General features: G+C 42.7%; 1 protein-coding gene across 4 annotated transcripts in view; it reads right to left on the minus strand.

Annotated features, from left to right (window-relative positions):
- The window catches only part of pola1 (polymerase (DNA directed), alpha 1), a 52555-nt gene that overhangs the window by 26215 nt on the left and 9296 nt on the right, over positions 1-17044 (minus strand). For all 4 annotated transcript variants that reach the window (XM_085764032.1, XM_085764033.1, XM_085764031.1 and 1 more), the window contains exons 27-33: positions 5513-5545; positions 4973-5065; positions 4658-4863; positions 4372-4504; positions 3521-3652; positions 3187-3361; positions 2378-2559 (exon numbers count right to left, since the gene is read on the minus strand). In XM_085764032.1, the coding sequence (XP_085620158.1) occupies positions 2378-2559; positions 3187-3361; positions 3521-3652; positions 4372-4504; positions 4658-4863; positions 4973-5065; positions 5513-5545 (954 nt within the window). The remainder of the gene's footprint in view (positions 1-2377; positions 2560-3186; positions 3362-3520; positions 3653-4371; positions 4505-4657; positions 4864-4972; positions 5066-5512; positions 5546-17044) is intronic.

A 17044-nucleotide genomic window follows, 5' to 3' on the forward strand; every position in this document is an offset into this window, starting at 1 on the left:
GATTTTGTTAACAGAACTCCTCCCCGGCGAGTTTACAACCGACACTTACGTGCCAGTTATTTTACGACTGGGAAATTAGATCAAAGTATGAAAACACCCAGAGTCGTGTTTCTCTGAGACTCATGAGAAAAGTTCAAATATAGCAATTCAAAGGGTGTCGCTCATCTACATGTTGCCTAGGACCCAAACAACTGTCATCTTTAAATATTCTTCTCCAAAACTGTAAATCAATTTCAAAAGGTTTTTTTTTTCTCAATGTCAGCCGTCTACCTGGACTGTTTTCGTGGTCTGATAATGTGCAGCTTTCACCGTGTCTCGATATAACAGCCCCGATGTGGGACACCCAGCGCTCTATTAAACCTGAACTCAGGGTGGGGGGGAATCCTGCGGTTTTATATCCAGATCTTTTTTCTCCTTCACACTTCATCTTTTTATCCCTCTCTCTCTCTCTCTCTCTCTCCCTCTGCACCCCTCTCCCCCCTCCTCCATCAAACAACTTTCCCTCCCCTGTCTGTCCTCCATCACCGCCTCCTCCTACCATCTCTGGCTCTGTGTCAGTGGTGGAGTCAAGGCCCATCTGTCCTCCCCTCTCACTGAGCTGTTAGACCGCGTTCGCCACCCTAATTAACTTAGTGTCTTATCAGTTTCTCTGTGTGTGTGTGTGCATACCAGGCTCTGACGCATGGTGGAGAATTAACACCGCTTAGTTTAGTCTGAAATCAGAAAAATGTCCACAACACTAATCTAAGCAACAGGTTCCTTTTCATTGCCAATATTTATTTTGTTTAAATATGCGCAAGAATTTGATTAAGTTCATTGAATGTACTTCTTGTGTGAGTATCTGCTGAAGTGTTTAATGATATCATGCCTTTGTGGAGCATGTGTGTAATACTCCTTTTTTTAATTTAATGCGCCTTCTCTGTGCCAGCGGCAGACAGAGGGGTTGTCAGCTTTATTAGCGCCGTCCAGACAAGAAAAAGCTGTGTGCCCTGCTCCTCATTAGAGGCTGATAACACACACACACACACACACACACACACACACGACCTTGGCCTGACAAATGGTAGGATATCGGCGCGTATGTGTGTGTGTGACCGTAGAGCAGCAGGGGTTAAGGAAAGGCTTTTCAAGTTGTGGAGTCTGAACTATGCCAATGAAAACAGAGTCCATCTTGGAGCCAGGCAGCTGTCTAAAAATACAGACAGAGACACAATATAGAGGATGACTGAGGCATGAATCCCTCACAGCAAGTTTGACTGAAATGCCTTTGGAAACACCGTCCTTCCACTCTCATGCTCTTTGTAGGTGTCTCTGCTTGATTAATCCATTACAACTATTAGTGATAAAAGAAAGTTTCAGTCTGTAGGTTCTTTCTGTTTTCTACACAACTTTTCTTCTTCTTCTGCTGCAGACTAAACCACTGTTATGTAACTGTAATGCGTTTAAAATATAATCCTAAGATCTATAAAGGATTTTTACAGTGTGGACTTTTAAGAAATAATATTTTCTGGTGCTGCTCTGGCAACGTTTACTTCAGAATGACGTAAAGTCTGGGATTTAAATGCACATTTTTATTCCTCTAGGGAGAAAAATATGTTTGCAATGTTCCTCCCTACAGTGGTGCACCTAAAAAAAAAAATTGACAGAATTTTGTGTGTTTCAGAGAAATGAATGACTGAAATGGGAAAAATGTTCTTGTAGAATTAACAGTGCATCAATTGATTTTTCCTTCAATCTGTGACAAGATATTTGTTAAATCTTGCAACTGACTACAAACTATTGTGTTGCGCAGACACAGAATAGCTGTGAGAGCTGTGTGTATCATTTAGAAAACTGATCGATATACCTGTCAAATGTCACACAGAGAGCAGACAAACACACGGTTTGTTGATACGATATGTGTAGATGTTTGGAGACACACTTTTCATGGCTGCAGGAAGTGGATGTATGCAACTTTCTATACTTTGTTCAGGGCCCTGGGGATCTTGCAGGAGCAGCGTTTGCAGGACAGCGACCTCTGTGTACAGTCTGTTTACTTATCTCTGTTGTACTGAAAGTTAACAGGTATTTAATAAGAAACTTAAATCTTATTTTAGATTATAAATGTTTACTTGGCCGTATAGGAGTGGTTCCATTTTGTTTTCTTTGATGAAATTCATTTTTAGATTTATGGAAAATTATTAAATGTTTGTTTTAACTTTTTTAACATCAGGTACCTAGAGTATTAGAATTAATTGTATTTGTCAATGTATGACATATTGAAGATGATGAGATTCCCTGTGTGTATTTTGTGTTGTTCCTTGTGGACCCCAGGAAGACGACCGGGTTACTACTACTAATGGCGATCCTTAATAAACAATAAAACAATTAAACTTACGGCTCCTTCGAAGACGCTGTCGTAGATGTTGTCGGTGCCACACTGAGGGCAGGTGAACGTGAACCTCTCGCAGTCTTTGTAGCGCTCCTCGTCGGTCAGTTGGACCGGAGCTCCCAGCGTGCCGTCAGCCTCCTCCTCTCTCTGGTACTGCTGCTGAGCCCTGAACTGGCTCGGGTCCAGGCCTGAGATGGACAACAGGTTTCAGTCTCTCACCTGTTCTAATTTATTTTTCACTTAAATCCAGAGTTGAATTTGAAGACATGTTTATGCACAGACAGGTCTGATAAAGGGGAAAGTCCCATCCAAACCACAACACATTTATAACCAGTCAACAAACATCAAACATCTATTCTGTGTTGTGATATTATAAGTATGACAACGTTCCTATGTTTGGCTGTCTCAGCTGTCAACAGACTATATTCTAGTGCTAACGTATCAGGACAGATCAGCAGCACAGTAATCCGTGCCCCACAAATACTTCATGGCCAGTGTTTATTTACTCTGTATAGAACAGTATGAGAACTATATTTTCTTTAAACTACAAATGAGAAGTCTGTTTAAGTCACTGAATCCAGTGTTATGTAAGCTGAGGTCAACACCGCCAATTAAAGACATTTCACTCATTTAATTTTAATCAAATACTTTAATTGAGCATTTGACTTTTTTCCTCTTTTTTTCCCCTGAATTCTGTCATTTCAAGTCGGGCTGATATTCCTCAAGTCATAATTTAACACCTGAGTGGCACAGGGCCGTTCACTCTCAATAAAAATCAGTCTTTTACAGCCTCTCCAAACCTGTAATTAACTCACCCAGCCACGTGGCTATGAGCACGCTGTCGATGCCCTCGATGGGATCGCAGATTCGAGACACCACAGGGTGGACCTGCTGGGCCAGGTAGTACTGAGTGTCTAGACTGAGACCCTCCTGCTTCTGGAGCTGCTCTAAGGCGTAGGCTCTCTGACTGGCTGCCAGGGTAGAGCCGTCCTAGAGGAGGAAGGAGGACGTGGACGGGTTTAAGTGCTCGATTGTATTATCTCACTGTAGGTGTGATGTTTCACTGTCAATCTGTGATTTTTCTATTGTGGTAACACATTAAAAGAGAATACAGGCTCATGTGAGGATATTATATAATGTCACACACACCTTACAAATGATGTAAGACACAGTATCTCCAGCTTTGACGCGGCGACCGCCCTGTGTGTTGATCCACAGAGCCACATGGACATGAGGAAGGCTCTTCTTGTCTGGATAGTCCTGAGGGTCCTTAGTCAGCGCCTGGAGGAGTAAGGAAAAGAGGAGTGATGAGACAGACACTACTGAAACTACTAAACTACTGAAACTAGAACTACCTGATAGTAAGTTGCACCAAATATGGCCACAACAACAGCAACATTCACATGACAGGGATTTCTATAGAATATTAACGGGATAGTTCAACATTTTGGCAAATCGGCCCATTGCCATAATCCCTATAGTCATAGCAGTATGTTCGTTACCTTTAATTGTCGGTGCAAGCTATTTTTTGAACGGCGGAGCAGAGCCACAAGCTGCTCAGAGCTACGCTACGGAGGCTAATGGGATTTCTTTTGTTGTTTTCGAGGCAAATGCAGAGACTGCTTGCCGAAAAATTACCCTCGACGGGAACGCGCATCAGCGGTTTTGCATGAATGAAAAACAACTCTGTCTCGTAATGTTCCGTTATTATCTCATAGAGTGGTGAATGTGCAGGTCACAACTTGTCCACCAGATCGTTTTGGAGTTGTTGGATTGTGAATTCGATGAGTTTGATGAGGGAAACCAAGAAATCCCATGAGCCTCCGTAGCGTAGCTCTGAGCAGCTCTGCTCCGCCGTTCTAAAAATAGCTTGCACCGACAATTAAAGGTAATGAACCTACTCCGAAAACTATAGGGATTATGGCAATGGGCCACTTTGCCAAAATGTTGAACTCTCCCTTTAAGGTTTTCTAGATAAATACAGACACACATGTCCTCACCTTGTGGATCTCGTACTGGTTGAGGGGGATGGTTCCACTCGCGACCTGTTCACCCACCTCCACCAGGTGTTTCTGGATGTTCTCCACGATGACATCACGACTCTGGTCTGACAAGATCTGACCAATCACATAGCTGCAAAAGGAGAAAAAGCAAGAGGTGTAAAATCTATCACTCAAAAAAAAAAAAAAAAAAGTTATTGATATGTCTTGTTCTTCAATAAATACAATAGAGTGTAACTTGCTGCGCTAACCCAAATTAGCCGCAGGTCTATTTGCTCTAACGTACTTGCCACATTCCTTGGCCAGATCACACCAATCCCTGCGGACGATGTCCAAACCCTTGAGCTCCTGCTTGACGCTGTGCTGTCCGTCGCCATGGTTCTCCACAACCAAGGCTGCGTATTTCTTCTTTTTCAGCAGTAAAAGTGACTTAAACACACCGTCGATGTCAATCTCCAGCAGTTTGTACAGCTTGTTTACTTCTGCCTTCACCTGGGAGTAATAAACACAACATAAACATTTGTGAAAAATGTCAAGTGTAGAAACTTGTGGAGAAGAAATGTACATGAAAAAAATACAACCAAGACTTTCACTAAACTACCTTATTGCCAAGTTTGTAGACCTCCTCCAGAGACTTGCTGTTGGTGTTGATCATAATGGAGTCTGTGTCTCCGTAGATGACTTCCAGATTCATCTAAGTCACAAAGGAAATACAGTTATAGAGGGAGAAGAAGACTTTTAAATAAACCGACTTTACTGGAGCATAGACATTAACTCATCTAAATTTAATCATGTCACAATTTCTTAAATATAAATTGCTGACAACTAAAATAAACTTTATTATTCTCAGGCCTGTGGTAACTGTTCAGCTCTGTTCCAAATCAATTTGTCCTGTACATTACATAAACCGATCATAAGTCAATAGATGGACAACAGCTTGTTATATTTTGCTATTTTATTATGTATAGTTTGTTTTTTATAATCTTATTCTTTATATTCTTATACTATATGTTGTTATCGTCACTGTGTGTCTGTGTAATGCTGCTGCTGCACTGTATCTCTATCTATCTATCTATCTATCTATCTATCTATCTATCTATCTATCTATCTATCTATCTATCTATCTATCTTAACGACTCACCTTCTGAACCATGTCCTTGGTGTGCATCAGGATCTGAAGGAGGGAGCAGAGTCAGACACAACAGCATGAATGGACTCGGATGACGACAACAAGAACCAATGCAGCATGTACAGAGTAAACAAACATTTCACTCAGGAACACAAAACGATGCCATAGTAAATTTCTATGTTATTTATTTAGTGTGTGTGCATGTGTTTTTGTGTGTGTGTGTGTGTGTGTGTGTGTGTGTGTGTGTGTGTGTGTGTGTGTGTGTGTGGACATGGGAGCAGAACAGGTGACTTGCTTTTAAATGGGGGATAATTGGCTAAGAGGGCAATTATGAGAGCGTGCTGTGACAGGAGTCTTTTCAACCCACACACATCTTAGCTGGGCAACACACACACACAGACACACACACACACACACACACACACACACACACACAACACACACACACACACACACACACACACACACACACACACACACACACACACACACACACACACACACACACACACCTTAATGACTCGTAATGGCCTTTATCACCCGCAGAGTGAGTGACGGACAAATAAGAGAATTCTGTTAACGCTGGTTGTCCTCTGCTCATGCGTGTGTGTGTGTGTGTATGTGTGTATGTGTACGAGAAGAAGAGATCTGAGCAGTAGAGGGATCCTAACAGGTGGGGGTCCCGGGCAGTGAAGGGTGGGTGGGTGGTTGGTGGGGGCTCTGGGTCGCTAATCTGGGGGGGTCGGAGGGACGGAACGCAGTGTGACCTGTCACCAGCAATCTGCTCCTCAATCAACCACAGCCGCATATATACACACCCCGACTCACACTGCGCTCCGTGTTGGGGACAAGGACGTGGCTATTTCAGAGTGTGAGGAAGGGGCGGGGTTAGGCAGCGGCAGAATGGAGGGGAGGGGGGCTGGGGCAGAGGAGGAGGAGGAGTGGGGGGGGGGTAAGAGGGGGGGGGGCAGGCGTTCCACTCCCTGAAACCAGAGTGGGACTTAAGCATGCTTTATGGGCTGCTACATACCACTGTACGGCAGGGGGAGTTTGAGTCATTCACAGAACAGCCTCCTCTATTAGGGACTGCAGTCAAGGTCAAGGTCTCACCACAAACACACACATCCACAATCACACACACACACACACACACACACAATTTGGCCTGAGCACATACACCCCGAGTTATGCTGCTGAGTTTTAATGCAGCCAAGACGTCGACTCTCCTGTCTCACACTGGTTTAGAGAGCGGAGGAGCAGGAGGAGGAAATCAGTCTTAAGACATAATCAGATTGTGCGTTCAGGTGGATAAATCTGAAGAGCAAAAAAACTCAACTCTACTACCGGCGTAATTTTATGACTCCTTCTAATATGATGATTCTTTCACAACATTTTACATCAATCTAAAAGGAAAAAGATTATGCAATTTCGGTGGATGAAAGCCTTCGAGTCGTGAATGAAAAAAAAACGTTTTTCTCCCAGGTTAAGATGACTTTTAAGATAAAGACGAGCGAGTCGCAGCCGCATTTAACATACAAAAAGAAGCTGAAGAAATGAAGGACTGAGTCAGGAGTATATCCATTCACTCTTTCAGTTCTCAACAGGTCAAGTTTACTGGATCCATTTTCAAACTTCAATATTTTTTATATCTATTTTTATCAATCATTAATAAGAATAACGTAATAAGCTAGCAGGCTACTGACACAAATAACAAAGCTATAGTACAGTTAAGGAAAGAATAGAAAACATATAGGAGAGTGAAAACTTCTTTTTTTTTTCCTTCTCTTTTTGGTGGAGGTCAAAAACGTTAATCTTCCCAAAGAAGTTTCAGGTACAAGTAACATCTGGGTTCGCTGCAGCTCAGTCACGTCTAACTGCACATGAAGCGACAGACGGCAGGTCTCAGGTTGCGTTCACAACCAAAATATAAAATCTGAGCATGCAAATAAAACTTTCTATCCGAGTAATTATACTGCATATCATTGGCAAACTTTGACTGAATACCTTATGAATCAAGGTACCTCATCACATTGTATGTATTTCATGCACTTTATTTCTATGCACTTTGTTTTTATACACTCCTTAGCACCTTTTTAGCCATCAGTATCAGTCTTAGCAAGCATTTTTTCAGATATATTTTTAAAGATACTGTCTGTTTATCTATTTATTCTGTCTATATATTGTTATTCTGTGTTGTTTGGAATAAATGTATACATGTCATGGGCTGCTGGCATTGAGAATTTCCTTCCAAATTAATAAAGTTTCTTTAAATCAATTGACACAAAAATCTTATAAATCCATTACTGCCACAAAAAAGGTACTCTCTGGTCACTATATAGAAAAAAGTAGCTCTCTCATTCAGTTTGAATTGCATTGAGCCATCTACACAAGTCCCATTAATAAAACAGGGGGAGGCATCTACGCACAAAGTGATCAGAGCAGTTTAGGTTTTTTTTCCTACAATGCAACACCATCCAGTAACAAGCTGCTTCGACTGGAAAAACACATCCAAGCACGCACAGTGCTAGAAATACAAAAAGGTAAATTCAGTCGCACAGGGTTATAAACTGCTGTGCAAGCATTCAAATTCAGACAGATGTGTTACTGTGAGCAGTCGGTGCCGGATCATATTTCATTGTCTCACTGGTACCTGAAAAAACAACCCCCCTACTCATGCATTGTTTTAAATTAGGTAGGGTTCTCGATCTATTACAGTCACTGAAACGAGGTTCAGCCATGGTATTAACATACTGAAGAAAGAAACTTTAGGCTTGTAGGTTTCACCAGTGTTTTTTCTACTGTGATAAAACAGCAGAGTGCTGTAAGAGGAGAGAGACGGGAGCTGAGGCTCTGAGGGATGATCAGAGAACAGACGGAAGGAAAAGGGCAGAGAAGTGATGAATAGAGCGATGTGGGAAAGACAGAGACAGAGTGCAAAGTGAGGCGAGAGGGGGGGGACGAGCGAGGTGAGAATGTGTTGATGTAATTGATGTGTGGACTCATTTAGACAGGTTTTCCATATGCTGTCACTTCCAGCAGGACGGACTGCTTTAAGGAATGAGCCATGTGAAAGACAAGTCGTTTGACCATGACGCTGGAATGTGTGCAACTGATGATGGTGTGTGTGAGCGAGCGTGTGTGTGTGCGTGCATGTGTGAGCGCTCATCTGAAAACACACACATACAATATGGACCAATGCAAACATATATCCCCAGGGGGTAAAAAGAGTGTGTATGTGTCTATGTGTGTGTGTGTGTCTGCCCTCTGATGACTGCACCAGTCACCACCGTGAATGCCTCTCATACTGGGGCAAACAACTGAAAAAGCTCCAGAGGACTCGTATCACTTCACATAATCTATAAATATTAATGTATAATGTACAATTCTTCTCTCTCACATCCACATCAACCAAATTATTAAAAAAAAAGACTTTCAATGTAGAGCTGAACAATTATTAAAACTGACTTTTATTTACATCGTGTTCGTAAAAACCCAACAAGGAACTTTGTTAACCTGCATTTTCCTTTTAAATCAATTGATTGATCAGCTGCCTGACAGACAATAATCCTCATCCATTCCAATTCATCATTTTATTAATTTCTTTATCAAACCTCCACTGGATTGCAGCTCCTCTAATGTCTCGTCTTGTTTTTCTTTTTTATCTGTGAGCGTAAACTGAATATTTTTATTTGTGTTGATTGGACAAAATGTAAATTATAGGAACTTATATTAAGCACTTGCTGCTTTATTCCTGTGTGGTTAATGAGACAATATTACCCATCAACTCTTAAAGAAAATATGAACTTTTGTTTTGGTCAAAATCTGATTTTATCAGTTTGATATCTAAAACAAGTCAATCCTCCCCCCTGTGACTGGCTCTGTTTTCTTTTCCATTCATTTATAATAAAAAAAAAAATCTGTTAAAATCTTCCAATTACCACTTCCCTCTTTATCTCACAGCAGAACATGACTTAATTTCCACATGTTTCTGTCTTTAACTTCCAGGCTGCTTTGTGTTAATAAAGTGTAATTAGACTGGACAGTAATTGAGCAGCTCACTGACAAGTCCTCCCGCAGAGTGAAGGATCAGAGTCGAAGATTTGAAGGTAGTAAAAAAAAAAAATGGATTCCTTTTTTTCCCATAACCCGTTCACTCCTCTTCCTTCTTTTTATGCCAAATTATACACAGAGTTTGCAGTTTATTAAGAACACCCAGCCCTTTAAGGTTTCAATGTCAAACACGGTCTGTGATACTTTAACAGGTGTTCCTATTATTTTGTCCACCCCCATGCAAATCAAGGAGAGTAGGCTGCACAATAGACAACATGCACGGTTTGTTATGATGTAATGCAGCTCCACAGCACCGCACATTGCATCATCTAAAACGATTGGACAGTTGAGTCAACACCTCTTTAAAGTTTTCTCTTGTGGAGAGCAGCTGCTGGTTTCCTCCATCACATCCTGTGCAAAACCAAACTTAATCCATGAGTTTTTGTTTTGTCAGGAGAAAAAAACATTCTTCTACTCTGTACCATCTAAATTCATATGAAAGTATTCACCGCATAAAACAAAAGATGGCAGCTTTAAGAAACTACAGTTTGCTGCTGTGGTTTTTCAGACCTGCTCGTTTCACACTGGTACAGACTTTGGATTTTGACTTGCACAGTTTACAAGTGACATTTTTCCTTTATACTCTGCATTTCTTTAAAAAAACCTTTTGTATGTGACAATCGGCCTTTAGGCTTTGGCACCAGGGTGGCCTGCCCCTGCCCGTGTTGCTAAAAGAAGTAGTTTGGTTAAGTGGTGCTGCCGTAGTGACTTCTTCAGGAGCACAGGTCTGGTCGACGAGTGCAACTGAACAAACCCAAATCAAGAGTTTTTGAATAAATCAAGTTAAAGTTAAGCACAACTAAAGTGGTGAGGTATTAATATTGATATTTTTACAAAGCCATGCAACACTTAGATTTGATATTTTTTTAAAGAGATCTACACTTGCCCACCGTGTCTGACTTGACTTTTCACAGCTTGTAATTTTGTGCTTTTAACAATGTCTCATGTCTTTGCATGTGCACCTGTGTACCCATTAGCTGTGCGTTATTGCACCCTGTCACGCTAATTGATGAGCGGTTCAGCCTTGTTGTGATATCCGCCTTTTCCGCGCGTGTTGTTCAGCTATTTGCTGGCCTTATCTATCAGAGATTTATGAGTTTTGTTGTCACGCCGCTCTCATATAATCTTTATTTCAATCCACTCATCCCGCCTCTTCATCAAAATATCCTTTGTCTGTTGCCAGGCTGTCATTTCAAATAAGAATATTAGTCTTAATTGACTCGCGTGCTTGAGTGACAAATTGTATGTGGAAAGGAAGCAATAAAGATAATTCAGACAGAATGATAAGCAGACAAAAGAGGATCCAGGTCCTCCCATTCTGAACCCCTCCACACACACACACACACACACACACACACACACACACACGCACACACACACACACACACACACACTGCACCCCCTCTGCTGGGCTGCTCTGATCAGCAGATCAGAGGCGGCATGTTAAACCTCAGCGTGGCAGAGGGCCCTTGTAAAAAGAGCCCGGGGCACCAGTGACGATTGTTTTGAAAAGCACTCAGCTGAAAAGCATTTTGGGATGACAGTCGACCGACTGAAATAGCACCTGTGGAGGAACACACCACTGGGGGAGGCGTTGGACGCACAACACGTACACAAGGCTCAGGAGGAGCGTGCATGTGTGCGTGTGTGTACATACACAACAAAAGAGCTGCATTTTTCACTAACACAATCTCGCGTACAGTGACGCATAAGACTTCAAAGTTTCTTCTGGTAGTGTGAGCTCATGTGCACACGACGCACAGAGAATGGAAATCTGTCTCTCGCTGAAATGATTTCACTTGCATACAGGAATACACACACACACACACACGCACGCACACACACGCACGCACGCACGCACACCTGTCCTGGCAGATGCCTTAGCGGTGCTCTCATGTCTGCTGCTCGCAGGGTCAATCTGTCGTAAAGCTGTGTGTGATTTAATACAACCGGCCCCGAGATCGCAAATAAATTGACAATGACAACAATCCTGCTGCTGTCTGCTCAATTAAAAAAATATGGTCTTTAACAGCTGGACAGGCGACATCCAGACGAGCCGCTGCATCCCCTCTGGTCCAGTCAAACAAGTCGGTGGATTTTTAAAAGGATGTCAGGCAAACAGGTTACGTGCATTTAGTCTTTTTTTTTTTTTTAAATGCTCAATTACAAGTGATTTATTGAATTAGGTAAATCCTCAGATAAGAGGCTGTAGACGGCAAATATCTGGTATTTTATGCTTCGTAAACCGTGTTTCAAAAAACCTGATCAATTATCCAAATAGTCACCATTTAATCTTCCGTCAACTGAAAAGACACTTTGGCATGAAACCAATTGCAAATTTATTCAGAAAGTGCAATCCAGAGAGCTACGCGCTCTATCATTTTCTCCATGTCTTTTTACCGCACGTGCACGAGAGGAATCGGGAGGATCGGGGGTTTATTAGGTGACGAATCAAGAAGCGTGAGGATTTTAATGGGACTGAACATATGCATCATCCGTTCGCCACGTCAGTTAAAAACCATTTACTAATTATCCTCTCATTTTCAACTCCATCAGTGACCCTGATAAAGACAGCAGATGTCAGATCAATCCATTGTCGATCATAATCCCCGCCATTAGCCCGGTCTCACATGGCCTCATTAGTAGGTGTTACTAAAGTCGCAGTTTGGATTCTGAAACCTTGTCCCGTCCACTGTCAGCCCTCGCAGACAAGCTAATGTGGCCAAAATAGCAGCGCAGCTCCCATGTGACTATTTGTTAAGTCCACTCCTATCAGGAGTAAAGCCAGCTCTTTAAGGGGACTACGGGACCGTGGAAACATGCAGCCCTCATTTCCCCAGACACGAGCATGCATACATGCATATGCAGACACACACACACACACAGCCGTGTTAGTAGGCTTATGTATTCTTATGTCCATTCGGGGAAATGTAAAAATTACCCCCCCGTGATTCTGAGACAGCGACAGCGATTGAGACCCTGCATGAAAGAAATGGGGGCAACAATGTTTCCTCACACGCCGCGGTGGCGGTCTGTGGCCTGACAGACAGACAGACGGACACACACACACACATAGAAGAGACAGGATAAGGTGGTTTGGGTATCTCCCACGTACGATACGAGGAAATGATTTGTGATTCTCGGGACACGGGGAGCGATACAGAACCTGAACAAGGGACACCGGGGGCAACAATATTTACTCAGACTTCATTACAGCCGCATGCACACGCGTGTACGCACATGTACACATAGAGGTTTAACCTAAACCAAACTTTGACCTCTCCACACCCTCGGGGCTCTGTTACCCAAGCCCACTTCTATCCTTCACTCCGCATGCCATCCAATAATGTCAACTACGAGGTCCTGTCAGGCTGTTTTTAAACACAAGGACAGAGACTCAATTACAGCAGAATGGCTTTCAGGAGTCATCCTCCATCCCGAGACACACACACCTGCTAATGGTTGTCAGATTTGCTGGCAAAAGGGCCAAAGGTCAAACCAATCTGCGTTCCGCAACAATCAGCGGCTTCCACTGGCCTCTGTTGTTAACATCACTCGTTTAAGAGGAGACACACACTAACAAACACCAACAGTTTGTGCTCAGCGACAAGAGGCCTGTGTATTTTTAAAACAAAATGTGGTGAAACAAAAGAAATGTGTATAAAAATAAATAAATAAATAAATAACACCTGATTCTTCCTATGTCCTGACTTGAGACACCTCCCAGAAACATAAACTACACTTAAAGCAAAGCAGCTTTTGTTTGTCTTTGTTTGCTACGAGCAGCCAAATCCGCCTACTCCCATGTTTTAACGTGATGTTCAGAGGTGTCCGACAGTCTGGGGTCCACAGGGTCCGACAGTCCACTGTATTTATCAGATGAAGTCAAGGATCCGCCGGGCAGCCGTCGGTGGGCAATAAAAGTCTTACTGGCGTGTGTGACAAATGCTTTTATCAGCCCCCTATTATAACCGCATGTGTGTGCGTCCGTTGTCTGTGTTTCATGTATCTGTTTCTCTGCACCCAACTGTTCTCTGGCGAACATACAAAAGAACTCAAAATAACGCCGAGGGGTTGAGGGGGACATCAATCTGTGGTGGACCCTCGCCTGTGTAATCCTAAACCTTCACCTTCCTCTTAATACCCATCATCCCCCCCTTAATACCCACACATACCAGGACAGAGGAGGGCCACAACAAATGGTCCCCCGACAAAGGGCAGAGTTCGGCCAGTAGCACTTGTGCACACACACAAACGCAGCGGCCTTCACACACACACACATACGTGCAGACAGAGATAGTTAGAAGACGTACTCAAGAAACACACAGAAGCGTCATGGTGGTGGTGGGGGCTGATAAGAGGGGGCTTTCCCCTCTTAACTTGGCAAATCTGAGCAGAAGAGCCACAGCCAAGGGTCTGTCATCCAGCTCTAAGCCTCCTCATCTGAACCCTCCCCGGGCCGAGAAACCACCGCGGCCCCCCGTCCTGACCCGCCCGCCCTGCCACAGGGGGGTTAGGCCTCAATTTAAAATGAGAGTGAGAGAAAGGTGAGAGCTAAGCCAATCAATAAATACACAGAACACATGCGACATTCACCCTCCGCCCCCCCCACGTCCAAACAGATTACGGGAACGCGTTGAGTGGCGGGAGGGTGGATTTACACTGCACAACCGAGTAGCAGTCAGTGTACGTGTTACAATTACAAAAATAAAAAGCCTCCTAAATCATGACATGAAAGTTGAGTGCAAATGTGACGATTAAAACGGGGGCGGGGGTGCAAACAGCAATACGCCACAAATACACTAGAAACCCCGCTATAAATGCCAGCTGGCCTTTCTGGCTCGCTGCAGTCGGAAACTACCAAGAACTACTTGGCTTGCGGCCACCTCGCTTTATTAAAGCTCGATGCAAATTCAATAAAGCCGCTCCGATCTGGTCAAACTGTTGCATGAATCGCAGCTCGCGCCGCCGCTTTGCCCAGGCTGACCACCGATCGTATGATCAGTGTGTGACGCCTCAAACCGATTAGGATTTACCTTAGATTTATCTACGAAAGAATAAGCACAAAGTCTTGCAGAAACTACAGAGCAAGATTTGATATATCATTTATATTAACTTCAATACAATTGAACATATTTCTTCTGTATTAAACAGTCACAAATGACTGAATTTAACCAGCTGGATTGTAAACATTTGGAGATTTTCATTTAATTGAAGGGTTTTATTTACTTTTAATAGAAATTTTTGACAAAAACAAGTATAGATTTTCAAGCGTACTCAATTATCTTCAACAATGTATCTTATTTACTGCGGGACTCCCTGGCCGTGTTGATGCAGTGATCTCCCCAAACATACAACCTGCAGTAAAAATAGACGTGTTCTTTGCTCATAGATACAAAGTAAACAAAAACACTAAGATCGCGCAACGTGGGAAATCCTGCCACCTCAGCAAGTGGAGGCTCGGTGCTATGCGCTCAGCTCCCTGTGGCTTCAGATCTGACTGCGCTGACCTTTCGGTGCAGGTCTCCCCCCGGTCTGTCATGTCATGTCATGTCGCCTCTATATGCCGTGCACTTAGACAGTAAAGTCCTAATAAAACACAATCCAATTTGTTTACTGTCCCTGCAGCACACTGGGTAACGTAAGACGGCTGAGAAACATCTCAGAGCAATGTCGGCCATCAGCAGTGTTTTAAAAAGAGCAGCTTTAAATCAACTCATTCCCAACAAACCTCCCAAGGATAAAGCTACTGATATTATATATCAGGTAAATACTGCCCAGAGCTCCAAACCTATCCCACTGGAAATATGTAATAAATATGTATTCCTTTGTTTGTCCATTTAACATGAATCTTTTCTCTCTTTTCTTCTTCAAAACACAATATTGAGAAATACTTTTACATTTTTAAGGATTTACATTTCCAGTTGAAAAATAATGGGCTCGGCACCGAGAGCTGCAAACCTGCAGGCGAAGCTGGAGAGTTCAGACTGTTTACATTTGCTCTTCTCATCGGATTCATCGACATTAAAACATAGAAATAAATAATAATATTGAATATATAATTGATCTTATCCTTTAGAATAAAACTCCTTTTGGTAACAACAAAGAATTTTACCAGCTATTATAATGTTTTGTTTTGTTTTTTTTATTATTTGCTTTATCCAGATCTTTAGTTTACTGTTTTATTTAAATCACTGCGTCTTTATCTCTCCGAGGGTTAAGAATCTAAATATCAGACTTATGACTCCAAACTGCTGCTGCCTGGATACAAACCACTTGAACAATATTACAAGACCCATTTGAAGAAACCTGGGATTTTATTTTTTTGTGTTAGTTCAGTTTTACTTTTACACAGATTAATTCAGCAAGTCGTTTTTTGAGGGACAGTCAAGCCGGCAGTTCTTCTTTGCGACATAATTAGCGATCTGCTGTATTTACACAGAGTTTTAAAAGAAGAGTTGACAAATGAATGAGTGAGAATTTTAAGTAATATTTCATTTGGGGCTGCTTTTTAAAGTCTGAATAGCGGGGCTTAAATTAGTTATCTAGACAACTGTGACCAACTTGGAAAGGGAAGAAAGGGAGTGCAGCCAACTTCTTGTCTGAGGCCGGGGTGAAATAAAGCGTGGAGCAGGTAAAATGTAATTAACCCATCATCTGGCAGTCGACAAAGATACACGTTGTAAAGTCTGGAGGCGGAGAAACTCGCACCTGTAGCAGGCAGCAAATCAAGTACACACCTTTTACAACGTACCTCTGTCAGCAGAGCAACGAGCGTGACTCGAGGCGCAAACTGACAAAACAACAAACACACACACTGAGTTACTGCCCTGCCCTCTATTAGGGAGCACAATGAGTGTGTAAGGGGATCTTAATGAAGGACTCCCCTGAGGCAAAGCCTGACGCCTCTGCTGAGGATGTGTACTGTTAGAGCTCATTAAATGAACATGAGTACTACCACTGACATGGTGGGAGTGTGTGGTGTGTGTGTGTGTGTGTGTGCGCGGTGTTCAGTTACAATACCAGATTTAGCCGTTTATGTCATGCAGTACACATGCAGCTTTGCACCAATTTATTGAGCGTGCATGCCCATGTTGTTCCATCTGTGTGTGTTGAAAGAAGTCATTACACAATCAGACCTCACATGGGGCGAGCGGGAGCTTCATGTGTGTGCCCGTGGCATTTTGTTACTGGAAAATACTTAACACAGGGACTATTGATATCACAGACGCTGCGGCGGGTCTCTTATTCTGACAAAATGAACTTGAAGGAATAATCATATTTAGAACGTGGGAAGGGCGCAGGGTGAGAGAGAGAACGAGGTAATTTTGCGGAGAGAAAGGATGACAAATGCGAGACAGGGGAAAACCAAAAAAGAAACAGAAGATGAGCAAAAAAAAAAAGTCTGAAATAAAAAGGGGAACCGAGGGAGGA

This window comes from Trachurus japonicus, chromosome 20 (assembly GCF_045865225.1).
Source record: "Trachurus japonicus isolate A0001 chromosome 20, Traja_1.0".
Classification (NCBI taxonomy): domain Eukaryota; kingdom Metazoa; phylum Chordata; class Actinopteri; order Carangiformes; family Carangidae; genus Trachurus; species Trachurus japonicus.